This window comes from Phalaenopsis equestris, unplaced genomic scaffold, assembly GCF_001263595.1.
Source record: "Phalaenopsis equestris unplaced genomic scaffold, ASM126359v1 Scaffold000359, whole genome shotgun sequence".
Lineage (NCBI taxonomy): Eukaryota > Viridiplantae > Streptophyta > Magnoliopsida > Asparagales > Orchidaceae > Phalaenopsis > Phalaenopsis equestris.
In genome coordinates, this window is record NW_018164801.1 from 1,198,222 (window position 1) to 1,211,526 (window position 13,305).

The following is a 13,305-nucleotide window of genomic DNA, read 5'->3' on the forward strand; positions in this document are numbered from 1 at the left end:
ATAAAATGTTCCCTTCACATACAATTCAATTTACAATCCACATCGCTGAACACAACTGTAAAAAAAAAAAAAATGAAGAAAACCTCTAAAAGCAAAATCAAACTTATAAAAGAAAAATATTTTCTATAATAATTCTGCTGGCCACATTTTAATTATCATCCTTTTTTGTGCATTGTGTGTGTTTCTATAACATACCATTAAAAAATATGTTTAGCATATTGATCTATAAAATATTGTTTATATTAAATTACTTGTCTTGGCGAAGCTGCAAGTTGACCAATCCAAAATACTTTCCATTCATTTCCATTAGTGATGCATGATCTCCTTTCTCAACTAAAAGGCCATTTTCGAGTACAACAATTAAGTCACAATTCTTGATGGTGCCGAGCCTATGTGCCACCACAACCGTGGTTTTTCCTCTCATCACCCTCTCCAAGGCCTCCTGTACAAGCTTCTCTGCTTCTCCATCCAACGCACTTGTTGCTTCATCCAAGAGCAAGATACTTGGATTTCTTAGTATTGCTCTTGCAATTGCAACCCGTTGCTTCTGCCCGCCAGATAATTGCAGCCCTTTCTCCCCACAATTTGTATTGTACCCATCTTTTAGCCCACATATGAAGTCATGCGCATTAGCTATTCGCGCTGCTGCCTCCACCTCCGCATCACTTGCATCCTCTACTCCATACAAAATATTTTCCTTTATTGTACCAATGAACAAAGTTGGTTCTTGCCCCACCAATGCAATATGCCTTCTCAATGATCGCAAATGAAAGGCTTGAATGTTTCGACCATCGATACACACCTCTCCGTCCAATGGGTCGTAGAATCGCTGAATAAGACCGATGATAGTGGATTTGCCGGAGCCACTGGGGCCCACGAGTGCAGTGGATTGGCCCTCCTCAAATGATATGGAGAAGTGTTTAAGGGCCAACACTTCAGGGCGAGATGGATAGGAAAAAAAGATGTTACGAAATTCAATTACACCTTTGATGGAGTCAGCCTTGTGACCCTCATGACAATCAGGATCAATTTGTGTGTCTCGTTCAAGAATTGATAATACAACTGCAGCTGAGCTGATGCCATTAGTGAGGTCCGTTGTCATAGCACCTGCGTCAGCTATCGTACGTGAAGTTTTGCAGAGGATCGCCAAGGTTTGCAATAAGGCTTTGGTGGTAATGGAGCCCTTGGAGAGCAGGATGCCACTGTCCCAAAAGGAAATGGCCCACGAACAATTACCAATAACTTGCGAGAAGCCAAGAAGAGTGCCAGCAAACCAAGAGTGTTGAATGCCTTGTTGGCGCGGGCCATCCAGTGCGAGAATAAAGAGACGAAGGATGTGGTCTTGCGAAGAAAAGCTAGTGATAGTGCGAATATTTTGAATAGCTTCCATAGCTAATCTGTTGCTATTTGATTGAGCGCTCAATCTTTTGCGTGATAATTCCTTTAAAAGAACACTTTTTGTGTAGTAGCATGCAATGACAATCGGCTGCATGGAGATTATAACTAAGGCAAGTTTCCATGAGATTACAAGCCCTATTGTATAGGCGATCATTATTGTGGATAATGTCTGTATCATAAGAGACAAGCGATCTCCAACCAGTGATTGTATCACACGAGCGTCTTTGAATATCTTTGAACAGAGGTCCCCAGTAGAGTTCTCTTCTTGATCAAACCACCCCACTTCAAGCATTAACAACTTAGAAAGCATAGCCTCCCTAATTCTCTTTGTTAAATATTGACCCATGATGGAAAAACTATAATCCTTGAGAACATAAACAACAAAGGCCAACACTGATATTACCAATAGGATTAGGCAATAAATTCTTATCTTTGCGGTAATATCTGACTTATCCTTATCAAGATAAATTGTTAGTATGCTACTCATGGAATATGAATTTACTATGTAGGGTAGTCCATCGAACGCAGCACACACAACCCCTAATAACATATGGCGCCATTCCGGTGTGTTCATGAGTAATAGAAACCAGAATGATGGTGCACGTATTTTTGCGCCCTTCATGTTTTCCATTTTATCGCCAGCACAATTACCTTGAAAGATTGTTGAGCGACTAAAGTTATGGCTTCTATGGGAGTAAGAAAAACTGGTGGTGGAGTTAGCTTCATTGACTCCCATGGACTTTGCACATTTTTGCAATTCTTGAAGGTGAAGAAAATAAGAGTAGTGACCATTAGTGATGTTTATGAGATGATTATGAGAGCCGGATTCGATGACTTGACCCGATTGGATGACGTAGATGGTGTCAGAATTACGAATTGTGGAGAGGCGATGAGCGATGATAATTGTGGTGCGATCAATAGTAGCAACATCAAGAGCTTCTTGAATGGCGAGCTCAGACATGGTGTCTAATGCACTGGTAGCCTCATCTAGTAGAAGTATCTTTGGGGATCGGATGAGTGCTCGTGCAATGGCAATCCGCTGCTTTTCCCCACCAGATAGTTGAATCCCTCTCTCACCTACCTGCACCACATTCAGAGTTTTTATTAGCAAAGAACGATCAAGACAATAATTTAGTAATTTGAAGGTTGCTAGATAAATGATCGTAATAAAAATATTGACAACTCAAACTTACCCATAATGTGGGTATGATGAGTTGATATATATTATTGTTTGTATAAGTGTTCCCAAGAAAGCGACCTTCATGAGGCTTAGTCTCAATATTGCTCTCTTGTTCACATCACTACATAATTTATGACATGCCCAACTTGGTTTTTAGAAGCCACTTGAACTAATTGCATAGGTTATTTGAATAAAGGACATGCAGACTTTTCCATGCATCACCTTTAAAGTCAACATTCGGCCCTCTGGATAGTTAAAAGAGGAAAAACTAGTTGAATAGTGTCATGTTTCACTTGTCAGCTGTGTAGAGGATGCCCTCCTAAATGATGGTAAAACCCCTACAACTAGTTTAAGAACTACCCAATAGGTTTTATGCCTATGGTGCTATTTGCATCATATATTTCAAATGGTTCCGTACTTGTTGTTAGGTGATCCCACCTAATAAAAACTTTTTCTAGAAAAAAAACTAATTCAATTTGGCTCCCTTAACTCAGTGAAATATGTTCAAAATCTAAAACTCAGTGCAATATGTTCCAAATCTATCATGTTGGCCTCTCTTTCTCTTAGTGGATTTGTTTTAGTCAACGAGAAGTCATATCCCATTACACTTTATAGTTTCTTAAAAGAAATGAATAAATGTACCAGTGTGTCATATCCCGATGGCAGCAGGGAGATGAATTCATCTGCATTTGCAGCTTTGGCAACTGCGACAACCTCCTCCATCGTCGCACCTTTTTTGCCAAACAAGATGTTCTCCTTTATGGAAGTTGCAAAGAGCACTGGTTCCTGGCTCACGAGCCCCATCTGTGCCCTGAGCCAATTCAACCTCAGCTTCTTTATGTTCACTCCGTCGAGTAATATCTCACCTGCAGTTGGATCATAAAATCTCTGTAGCAGCGATATTGTCGTCGATTTTCCTGACCCGCTCTCTCCCACCAATGCTATCTTCTTACCAGCCTCCACTCTCAAATTGAACCCCTCAAAAACATTTGTTGCAGGCCTCATTGGATATGAGAATCCCACCTCCCTGAATTCCACCTCCCCCTTCAATTCCTCTATCTCATCTCCCATATTATTCTCCATGTCGATCATAGGTCTTCGTTCTATCACCTCTGAGATCTTCTCCATTGCATTAATTGCCTCCACTAAGTACTTAACATTTGAAAGGCATATGCCAAGTGTTTGGCCACCATGCACAAGGCACACGGCAACACTAACAACGGTGCCACCTTTAGCGCCATGATTTTCGACCAAGCGTCCACCATACCAGTAAAGGAAGGCAAAGACCGCGAAGCAGACATTATTGCTGCCTACTGCAAGGCCTTTGATAAAGTCTTGACGGAGGCCGAGCTGGACTGTGCGATCGAGTGCGGTTGAGAAAGCTGAAATTACATAGAGCTCTGCCGTGGAGGAATAAACCGTTCGAATGGCCGAAAGAGCCTGCTCTACAATTGCACCGGCCTTGTCATACTCCACTTGAATCTTTCGAGACAAACGTAGTAAAGCCCGTCCATAAATCAGGCCAGGAACAATCAGCAATAACAAACTCGGGGTTGCCGCCACTGCCAGCCGCCACAACAGAACGAATGCAACTATGTAGTTCCCCAAGAACGTCGAACAATTCATTATAAAATTTGGCGCCTGCACACAACACAATCAATAGTATCAATAATAGTAAAAAGTGACATTATGATACAATATTTCACAACCATGTCTAGCAATCACTTTCACAAACAAACTGACCTTTTCACCAAGAACATCTTGGATGACAAGGGAGTCGTTGGAGATCACGTTGACGATCTCCGCAGTGGCCGTTTCGGCATTGAAATAGCCCACATCTTGTCTCATCACCGCCTTCAAATACCGTGCACGCATTCTCGCCGCCTGGCGCTCCGCCGTCATCGTACAACAATACCCCTCTACATATTCGATCAAAGACGTCATGATTCATGATGATATATGGTTATGAAAACAATATAGGTTGGTCATTTGAGTACCAAGGAATGCTGCAACAAAAGAAGCTGCTCCCAGGTAGAGGAATCGGAGGGCATTATTTTTTATTCTGTGCATGAAATCTGGGGAAGGATAGGTGCCAATATCGTTGAAAACCAGAGCGAATAGAATGTTCAAGGTAGTCTGTGAAAGGCCATTGAAGATGGCCCCCACACAACCAATAGCCATTAGGAAACAGTCCACATCATCAGCTAGCTTGAAGAAGCACACTAGTGATGGCAGCAACCTGTTACTCCTTCCTTTCACTTCCCTCATCCTTCTCTTCAAGTTTCTTTCTAATATCAATCCATTACTCTTCTTACCCTTATATATATACATGCCCAAAATTTTACATACAAAACACTAAAAACATTAATATTTATAAAGGTCTGTTTGGGGTAGTTGCAGCTTATTGAATAATCTGCTGATAAGCTGATTAAAAATAGTCTGCTGATAAGCTAGGTACAGTTGTTATTAAAAATTTTTATTTTTTTTGAAAAAACCAAACCGCAACCACACTTAGATAGATGCGGTGTGAAAATGATGTTTTCAACATTTTGAAAACACAAGCTACCAAAACCCAATTTACCCAAACAGATCAGTTGCGTTTTCAAAACACCACCACACTAATAAACTGCCAAAAAACGGGCTCTAAATTAGACACTTCATTGATTTTTTAAACTACTAAATAGATGCATCGAATAATTGAGAATTTAATAAAAAATTGAAAAGCAGGAGTTGGGGTTTTATCTTGAATTTTGACATTTGGATGAAAGAGGGTGTGATTGATTGCTAAATAGCAATGGTTTGGCTGCTTATGTAATTGTCCCGATTTTTTAGTGAGGTATGCATGTAAATTTGTTATAAATAAATATATAAATAAATATAATATTTTGTCGGTTGTAATTAATTTTGAAATTATCATCATAAATTTTAAACTCGACTCGAGTGAAAAAGAGAGGCTGTTTTAAAAAATGGCAAGACGTGGTGAGTAATATGGATATTTGGAACAAGTAGATGAATGATGTCGCTTAATAATATATATAAATAATTTACTAATAATACATTTGTCTAAATCAGAAACTATAATCGGAAGTGTTGTTTTTGAGTTTTCTTTATTACTTGACTTACATAATGAATAAAAAAAAAAATGAAGATGCTTCAAATATGAATGCGGACAAATCAATGTTTTATTAAATATGTTGAATTGAAATATTGATGTCGTCAAAATAAGATTTTATGATGAAAGCAGGCATTTTTATTTAAATTACAAATAAGACAGCACGTCAGGTTCATAGATCACAATGCACAAATAGTAATAAGACGCAACTCAAAACGTTATCAAGCAACGTCAAATATCGTCATTGTAAGTTTTAAAACGTGAATTAAATCTTTGTCTACAGGTAAGGTGAACGTGTATGAAATAAATAAAATTTTTTAAGTGTTAGATGTTTTAACACAAGGAATCGAGTGGTATGTATGTAAGTCTTCCTTTTCTTAAGTTTTAAAATGTAAATTAAATCTTTGTCTACAGGTAAAGGTGAACGTGTATGAAATAAATAAGACGCACATAGGAATCGAGTGGTATGTATGTAAGTCTTCCTTTTCTTTATTTAACTTTTAATTTGTTATTTTATAGTTAATAATTACGCTAAAAAGATTATTTTATCTTTAAATTGATTACTAATATCATTCAAAAATTTCTTTTAGCTAAAATTTTATAATTAAAATTTAATTTTTTATTTACATGCTATCATGCTTGATGATGTATTGATTAAGTACAGTTAACCTCGAATTTTTGTACTTTTTATTTCAAGTTAATGAAGCAATTATTTTATACTTGGCACAATTTGAGCTTATGTTTTGTACTATTTTATTTATTTAATTTGCTGCGTATGATCTCACATAGTATATTATATAACATTATTTTAACTAAAAATAAATTTATTATAATTTTTAAAATATTTGGTCTCCAAAAGATTTGCGATAAAGAGTATAATGAATTATATAGTCTGCATGGAGTTTGGTTAATATGTAATATATATATAAGTCGAGATTATTTATTCCTCTTTCGTTTTATGTTAGCCTTCTGCACGTTAGAAATTTGAAAGAGCTTTTGATAGGAATTAAAGGGAAATTTACATACATACTACACAGTTCTTATGTATTTATACATCTAACACCTAAAATTTAATATTTCCATAGTGTTATAAGCTTATTTCACTTCAAAAGAGTTAGCAATAATGGCATTTTTTTTATATAATAAAAAAAATTTGACTGGTATGCATTTAAATATCAAAATTTTGGGATTAGATATGTAAATATACAAATTTCTCACATATTACATTCATAACACTTAATGATTGCGATTTGGAAAACTTAAAACCCAGATGATTTTTAAACTGCTAAAACCATGCATTTACATGTGACATAATTAAACCTTTGCGAATTTGATACAAATAAAAAATAAGGGTCTGGTTTTATCATAAAATTTGATATTTCAGCAAGCCTTTAAAAAACGAATGAAAGAAAAATGTAAAAACTAATATAATAATCCAATAATCTATCAATTTACAACCATTAGTTTTTATTTGTATATATATAAACCTTATAAACAATCCATCTATAACTTTAGACACACACCTTTTAATCACTATGGCTGACAAAAAAAAAAAACATTAGCGAACAAAATTTTTAAGCTCTAATTATAAATGAGCGGAACAACAAATAATATATATATATATATATACTCATGTTGTTTTATATTTTTTATTGCTTGGAAATGCTGCAGATTCGAATTCAACACATTACATCTATACTTCTAGTTAATTGACAAGAACAAATTTCAAGCAGTACACGGCCTGAACAAGAACGAAAATATATAAATTGAGCCAAATATGAACACAATGTTTATGAACAATTTCAAACACGACTTAAAGTTGAACATAACTAATTACAAACAAGCTGAACTAGAGTCAAAACTGAGCCAGCTCAAGCTCGGCGCATTCACAGTCCTACGAATCAACAACGAATATTTTCATCAATTTCTTTATACAGAAACGAAATATCTTCTAATAGATCTCTTCATAATATGTTTGATTTGCATCGTTTAATGGCATTCTTAAAATCATATAAATACCTTCTTATAAATATTCTGCACTTACCAGAGGACTGCAGCCATTTATGAAGAAAGTTTTCTCTTTGTTATCAATCAAAATCCACTCTTAAATCGCCCAGCTCTATCTCGCCAAGAGCCCTGCTGCATCGCCAGCACCTGCAACCCATTCCAGATAACATTTCTAACACTTAAAACTATTAATTTGCTTCTATTAATAAATAAATAAATACAATGTATTCCAGTAATTTGCCTTATCGCTTATCAGAAGATTTTTCGGTTGATTTTCGTTGCCACTCTTCTCTGCATCTTTACTGGTTTCGGATTCTGTGATGACTGGCGATATTGTCGAAGCTCCAAACATCGCTTCGTCGTGCGCCGCTTTGATCTGTTCCTCACGTTTTGCCTGCAGCATGGAAAGTCTTATTTATTTGTAGGAAGTGGGATTTACATACATACCGCACAATTATTATGTATTTACACATCTAACACTTAAACATTCATATTTACATCTATGACACTCAAGTTTTTGAAGTTACATATAAAAATATCACAATCACTGCCTTTGAAAGTGAAACACACCTCATCATGCTTATGTTTATGACACCGAGGTGATAAGTGTAAATATCAAACTTTGGGCGTTAAATATATAAAAAAAACATATGAATTGTGCGGTCTGTGTGCATCTAAATATCCCTAGGAATACCCCACAATTCTTATGCACTTAGATATCTAACAACTAAACATCTCATATTTACATGTATACCATCCAAAATTTTAACATCACACAAAAAATACAACTATTACTATCTTTTTAAAAATACACCTTTCATGTTATAAGTGTATATCAAAGTTTGGGCTTTAGATATTGAAAAACATAAGTGTATGTAAATTTCCTTAGGAATACCACACAATTCTTATGTAGTCATATATCCAACACCTAAACATTCATATTTACATGCATACCCCTCAGGTATTTAACACCGCATCAGAAATACAACCATTACTATCATTTTAAGTAAATTACACCTTTTCATGCATGTTTTATAACACCAAGGTGCACCGCATCAGGTATTTAACCTCAGAAATACACCTTTTCATGCATGTTTTATAACACCAAGGTGATATAAGTGTAAATATCAAAGTTCGTGTGTTAGATATGTAAATACATAAGAATTGTGTGGTATGTATGTAGGAAAGTAATTTACATCACACTGAAATGTTGATGACAGACCTGCACGGCAGAAAACCTGAAACTGTTGCCAATCTCTTTGACCAGAGAAGCATCATCTTCTGCCACTGAGATAATATAACAAAAGTAAGCTAAAACAGTCATAGAATGTTGCCTAAGTAGGTTCATTTAAGGTTGTCTGAAAAAAAATTGAAAAAAATATAGACGCATTTACGCACATACCATACAATTCTTATATATTTACATGTCTAACAACTAAACATTTACGTGCATTTCATTCAAATCTTTAACATCAAATTAAAAATGTCACCTTCATTACCTTGCTGAAACTGAAATACACCTTTTCATGGATAGGATTATGACAACTAGGTTTTACAAGTGTAAAATCAAACTTTGGGTGTTAGAGATGCAAATACATAAGAATTGGGTGGTATGTATGTAAAGTTCCCAAAAATATAAAAGAGATGATAATTAGTAATAAAACAAATGCAAAAGGTAGAGAAAAGTAGACTCAGAAATCTCAGCAGAAATTACTGTCAAATTCCTTCACAAAAAGCTTTATGATAGAGGGAGAGGAAGATTTTAGAAGGAACATCACTTTCTATAAAAGGACATGATGCAAACAAAATTATAGGAAGATTTACATGCATAACACTCAATTCCTACCGTATTTACATATCTAACACTTCGACTTAACTTTTTACATGTATGCCACCTTAACTATGCATGAAAGGGTGTACTTCACTTTTGAAAAGTTATAAATATGAAAGATTTGGGTGAAAATGAAAAATGTAAAGTTTAGGTGTAGGTATGTAAATACATATAAATTAGGCGGTATATACGTAAATGCCCCAAATTTCTGTTGTATCTTGGAAATAGTTCTTATATTGGAGAATGTCATACAAAACATCTTTCCTGCTTGAAAGGGAAAATAGAAAAATCAGAAAAAAAAAAAAAAAACACAAATATAGGTCATGAATGAAGTGTTGTTTCAGCTTGATTCTATAGTTCTAAAGTAAATATATTATTAACTGTGGATAATTGCGTAATAGCATAAGGTACATTGCACTGATTGAAATTTTAGATAAAACTTACACCATGGAATTCTCAATAAGGGGCATTTACATACATACCATCCAATTCCTATGTATTTACATATCTAACATCTAAACTTTACTTTTTACATTTATACCACTCAAAATTTTCATATCACATAAAAAATACCACTATTTTCATTTTTAAGAAGTGAAATACATCTTTTCATGCATAGGTAAGGTGGCATATATGTAAAAATCGAGGTTTAGGTGTTAGATATGTAAATACATAGGCATTAAGTGGTATATAAGTAAATCTTCCATAAAGATAATATGATAAAAAATAGCTCACCCTCAATTTCATCACTGTCATCATCAAGTGGTGCATCCTTGTTGAAATCAAATCTCTCCCATCCGCTGCTCATTCCCATGGCTGAATCCTTTGCAGCTGCAAGAACAAGGTCATTTTGGTACAATTCTCACAATATATAGGTGCTAATTGCAAAAACAACCAAATGTGGCATTTTATATAAAACAATCAATCCAAAATTATAGAGAAAAGTCCCCTGGCTCTTCCCAGGAGGACATTTTAACCCTGAGTTTATAAAAATGCCAGCATAGTCCCCAAACTCTATTAATAAGAGTTAAAATAGTCCCAAATAAAGATTATTTCAGCCCTCATTAAAAGAGTCTGGAGACGAGTTTATAAAAACGCCAGCATAGTCCCCAAACTCTATCAATATGAGTTAAAATAGTCCCAAATGAAGATTATTTCAGCCCTCATTAAAAGAGTCTGGAGATTAATTTAGCACATTAATAAAATTTAGACTAAAATGACCTCATGTAAATAGCATATGACTATTTTGGCACTTTACACCAAAATTATATTTAGAATATTTAAATATACTAGAATTATTAGCCTTATTAGCTGTTACTATTTTGATTTATTAGCCTTCACTTACTTCCTTTATCATATTTATGTGTTTCCTATTTGATGTATTTCTAAATTTATGTCTTTCCTATTATATGAGTCTTGTAATGTGCATGCATACCCCTTTCCTTATAAGTGAAACTAATCATGCTATATTCTCAAAAGTTCACCTGGGTATCATAGCCATGGTTCGAACCCTACCTGCCATCGGGACTCTTCCCTAGCCGCCGGCCACCTGCAGGCCTTCCTGTTGCATTTTTCCTGCCGACCGGATATCCCTCCAGCCGACCTGATCTTCCTCATGAACAACCTTCCAGCCGTTGGACCTTCCTCCAACCGGCCCAGTCTCCCTCCAGGATCGACATTGACCATATCTATCCCCTGCATGAACCACCATAGTTGGTTCTTCCTCCTGCAGCCAAAATCTTCCTATGTTTCAACGACACAACATCACCTTTGGCTCAGTCAGAATCATGACGGTCTCCTCTACCACCAAGCCTTCTCACGATGATGACTTTGAGTCCATCGGAGGATCGACATTGACCTCAATCCCTCCGCAAAATGGAGATCTAAAAAACACATGAACTTTTTGATCACCACCCATGAACTTAATGGCTCTAATTTTCTCTAATGGTCCCAAGCCATGTCATTGTACATCAGAGGAAGTGGGAAATTCAAGCATCCCACAACTCCACAAGGATGATTTGTGAAACTCTGAAAACTAACCTGGTATATGAAGCATGGAAGTAAAGAATTTCATGGCCATGTCATAGCTCATCAATTTCATGGAGACTACGATTGGTCGTTCGTATCTATTTCTTCCATTTGCAAGTGCACGATGGACGACAACTTGGGATACGCACTCGGACGTAGGCAACTTAAGCCAAGTTTATGAGGTTTTCAAGAAGATACGTGAGACAAAATAAGGATGCCATCTCACAGGAAAGATTCGTGAACCTCCAAAAACTGACCTGACCTATGGGGGCATTGGAAGTGGAGAATTCTATGATCATGTCGTGGCTGGCTGATCAATTTCATGGAGACTAACTCTGACCATTCGTATTTGTTTCTTCCGTCTGCAACTGCACTATGCATGACGGTTCGAGATACCTACTCGGACGCAGGAAACTCAAGCCAACTTTATGAGGTCTCCAAAAAAATATGTGAGGCAAAACAATGATTAAGAACCGTGACTCAGTACTACAATGACTTAGTGGCCTTATGGATGAAATGCGAGCTCTACTTTTAGTAATACACATGGGCTCCGGATGATCTTTCGCTCCATCCTCCAAAAAAATGTGGAAAACGATCATGTGTTCCAATTTTTGGAGGGTCTAAATAAGGATCTCAATGAAGTTCAGGGTGGGTCGTATTCTTGGTCGGGATCCCCTTCCTTCAACACGTACCGCATTCATCGAGATACATCGCAAAGAAAGTCGGTGTTACATGTACATTCGTTAAAGTGTAACATATTGTCAGTGAGTGAATTGACATATGACCTTGATTGCGTTACTCAATTTTCTCTTGATGATTGTGTCTTTCAGGATCATCGTACGGGGACAATGATGTCAGTCAGTGAATTGACATATAACCTTGATTGCGTTACTCAATTTTCTCTTGATGATTGTGTCTTTCAGGATCATCGTACGGGGACAATGATAGAAACTGCTAAGTGGATAACCAGACTCTACTTCTTCCAAGAGAAAAATAATATTGACGAGATCACTCCATCCAGTAGTTGTTGTCTTTTCCGGTCTACTGAATGTCCTATTATGCTTTTACATTGTCGTTTGGGTCATTCTGATTTTCAATATTTAAAACAGAAGTATCCTTTGATGTTTACTGATAAAAATTTATCTAGTTTCAAATGTGACATTTATCAGTCAACTAAACATCATCAAGTACCATATCAATCACACTCTTACGCTCCTTTCGCTCCTTTTTCACTAATTCATCGTGACTTGTGGGGACCCTCTCGAATGTCTAGTTACACCAATAAACAATGGTATCTTATCTTGATTGATGTCACACTCGGATGACGCAGATTTATGTCTTAAAAAATAAAACTAAAGCTGTTGTCAACTTAAAAAATTTTCACTCATTCATTTTGACCCAATTCAAAATATCAATTCAAGTCATTTGGACTGACAACGACAGTGAATTTTTTAACTACATTTGGGGATTTTTTTGGTAAGTAAGGACATCCTTCATCACAGCTCCTATATGGATACTCCTCAACAAAATGAGGTAGCCCAAAAAATTCGACACCTTCTCAAAGTTATCCATTTCATTATGTTTCAATCGAATGTCCCGAAACGTTTTGGAATAATGTCGTACTTACAACCACATATCTCATCAATAAAATCCCCACAAAAATTCGCAAAGTCTGGACCCGTTAGCAGTTTTAAGGTCGTGTTTTACTACCAATGAAGTAACTGCAAAATGAACAATTTAATTATTACA

The 13,305-nt window shown here is 36.0% G+C and overlaps 2 protein-coding genes across 2 annotated transcripts in view; both read right to left on the bottom strand.

Moving 5' to 3' along the window:
- Nucleotides 1-146: 146 nt before the first annotated feature.
- Nucleotides 147-4,894, bottom strand: LOC110026213 (putative multidrug resistance protein). Its single transcript, XM_020727075.1, has 4 exons — nucleotides 4,576-4,894; nucleotides 4,322-4,497; nucleotides 3,221-4,219; nucleotides 147-2,479 (listed from the first exon to the last, which is right to left on the bottom strand). Exons 1-4 carry the CDS (start codon nucleotides 4,844-4,846, stop codon nucleotides 248-250), a joined length of 3,678 nt encoding a protein of 1,225 aa, XP_020582734.1. The 5' UTR covers nucleotides 4,847-4,894; the 3' UTR covers nucleotides 147-247.
- Nucleotides 4,895-7,432: 2,538 nt separating this feature from the next.
- The window catches only part of LOC110026196, a gene marked incomplete in the record, with an annotated part of 97,417 nt that continues 91,544 nt past the window's right edge, over nucleotides 7,433-13,305 (bottom strand). Inside the window, 4 exon segments of the mRNA XM_020727057.1 lie at nucleotides 7,433-7,844; nucleotides 7,939-8,091; nucleotides 8,920-8,984; nucleotides 10,264-10,359. Coding sequence (XP_020582716.1) covers nucleotides 7,782-7,844; nucleotides 7,939-8,091; nucleotides 8,920-8,984; nucleotides 10,264-10,359 — 377 coding nt within the window.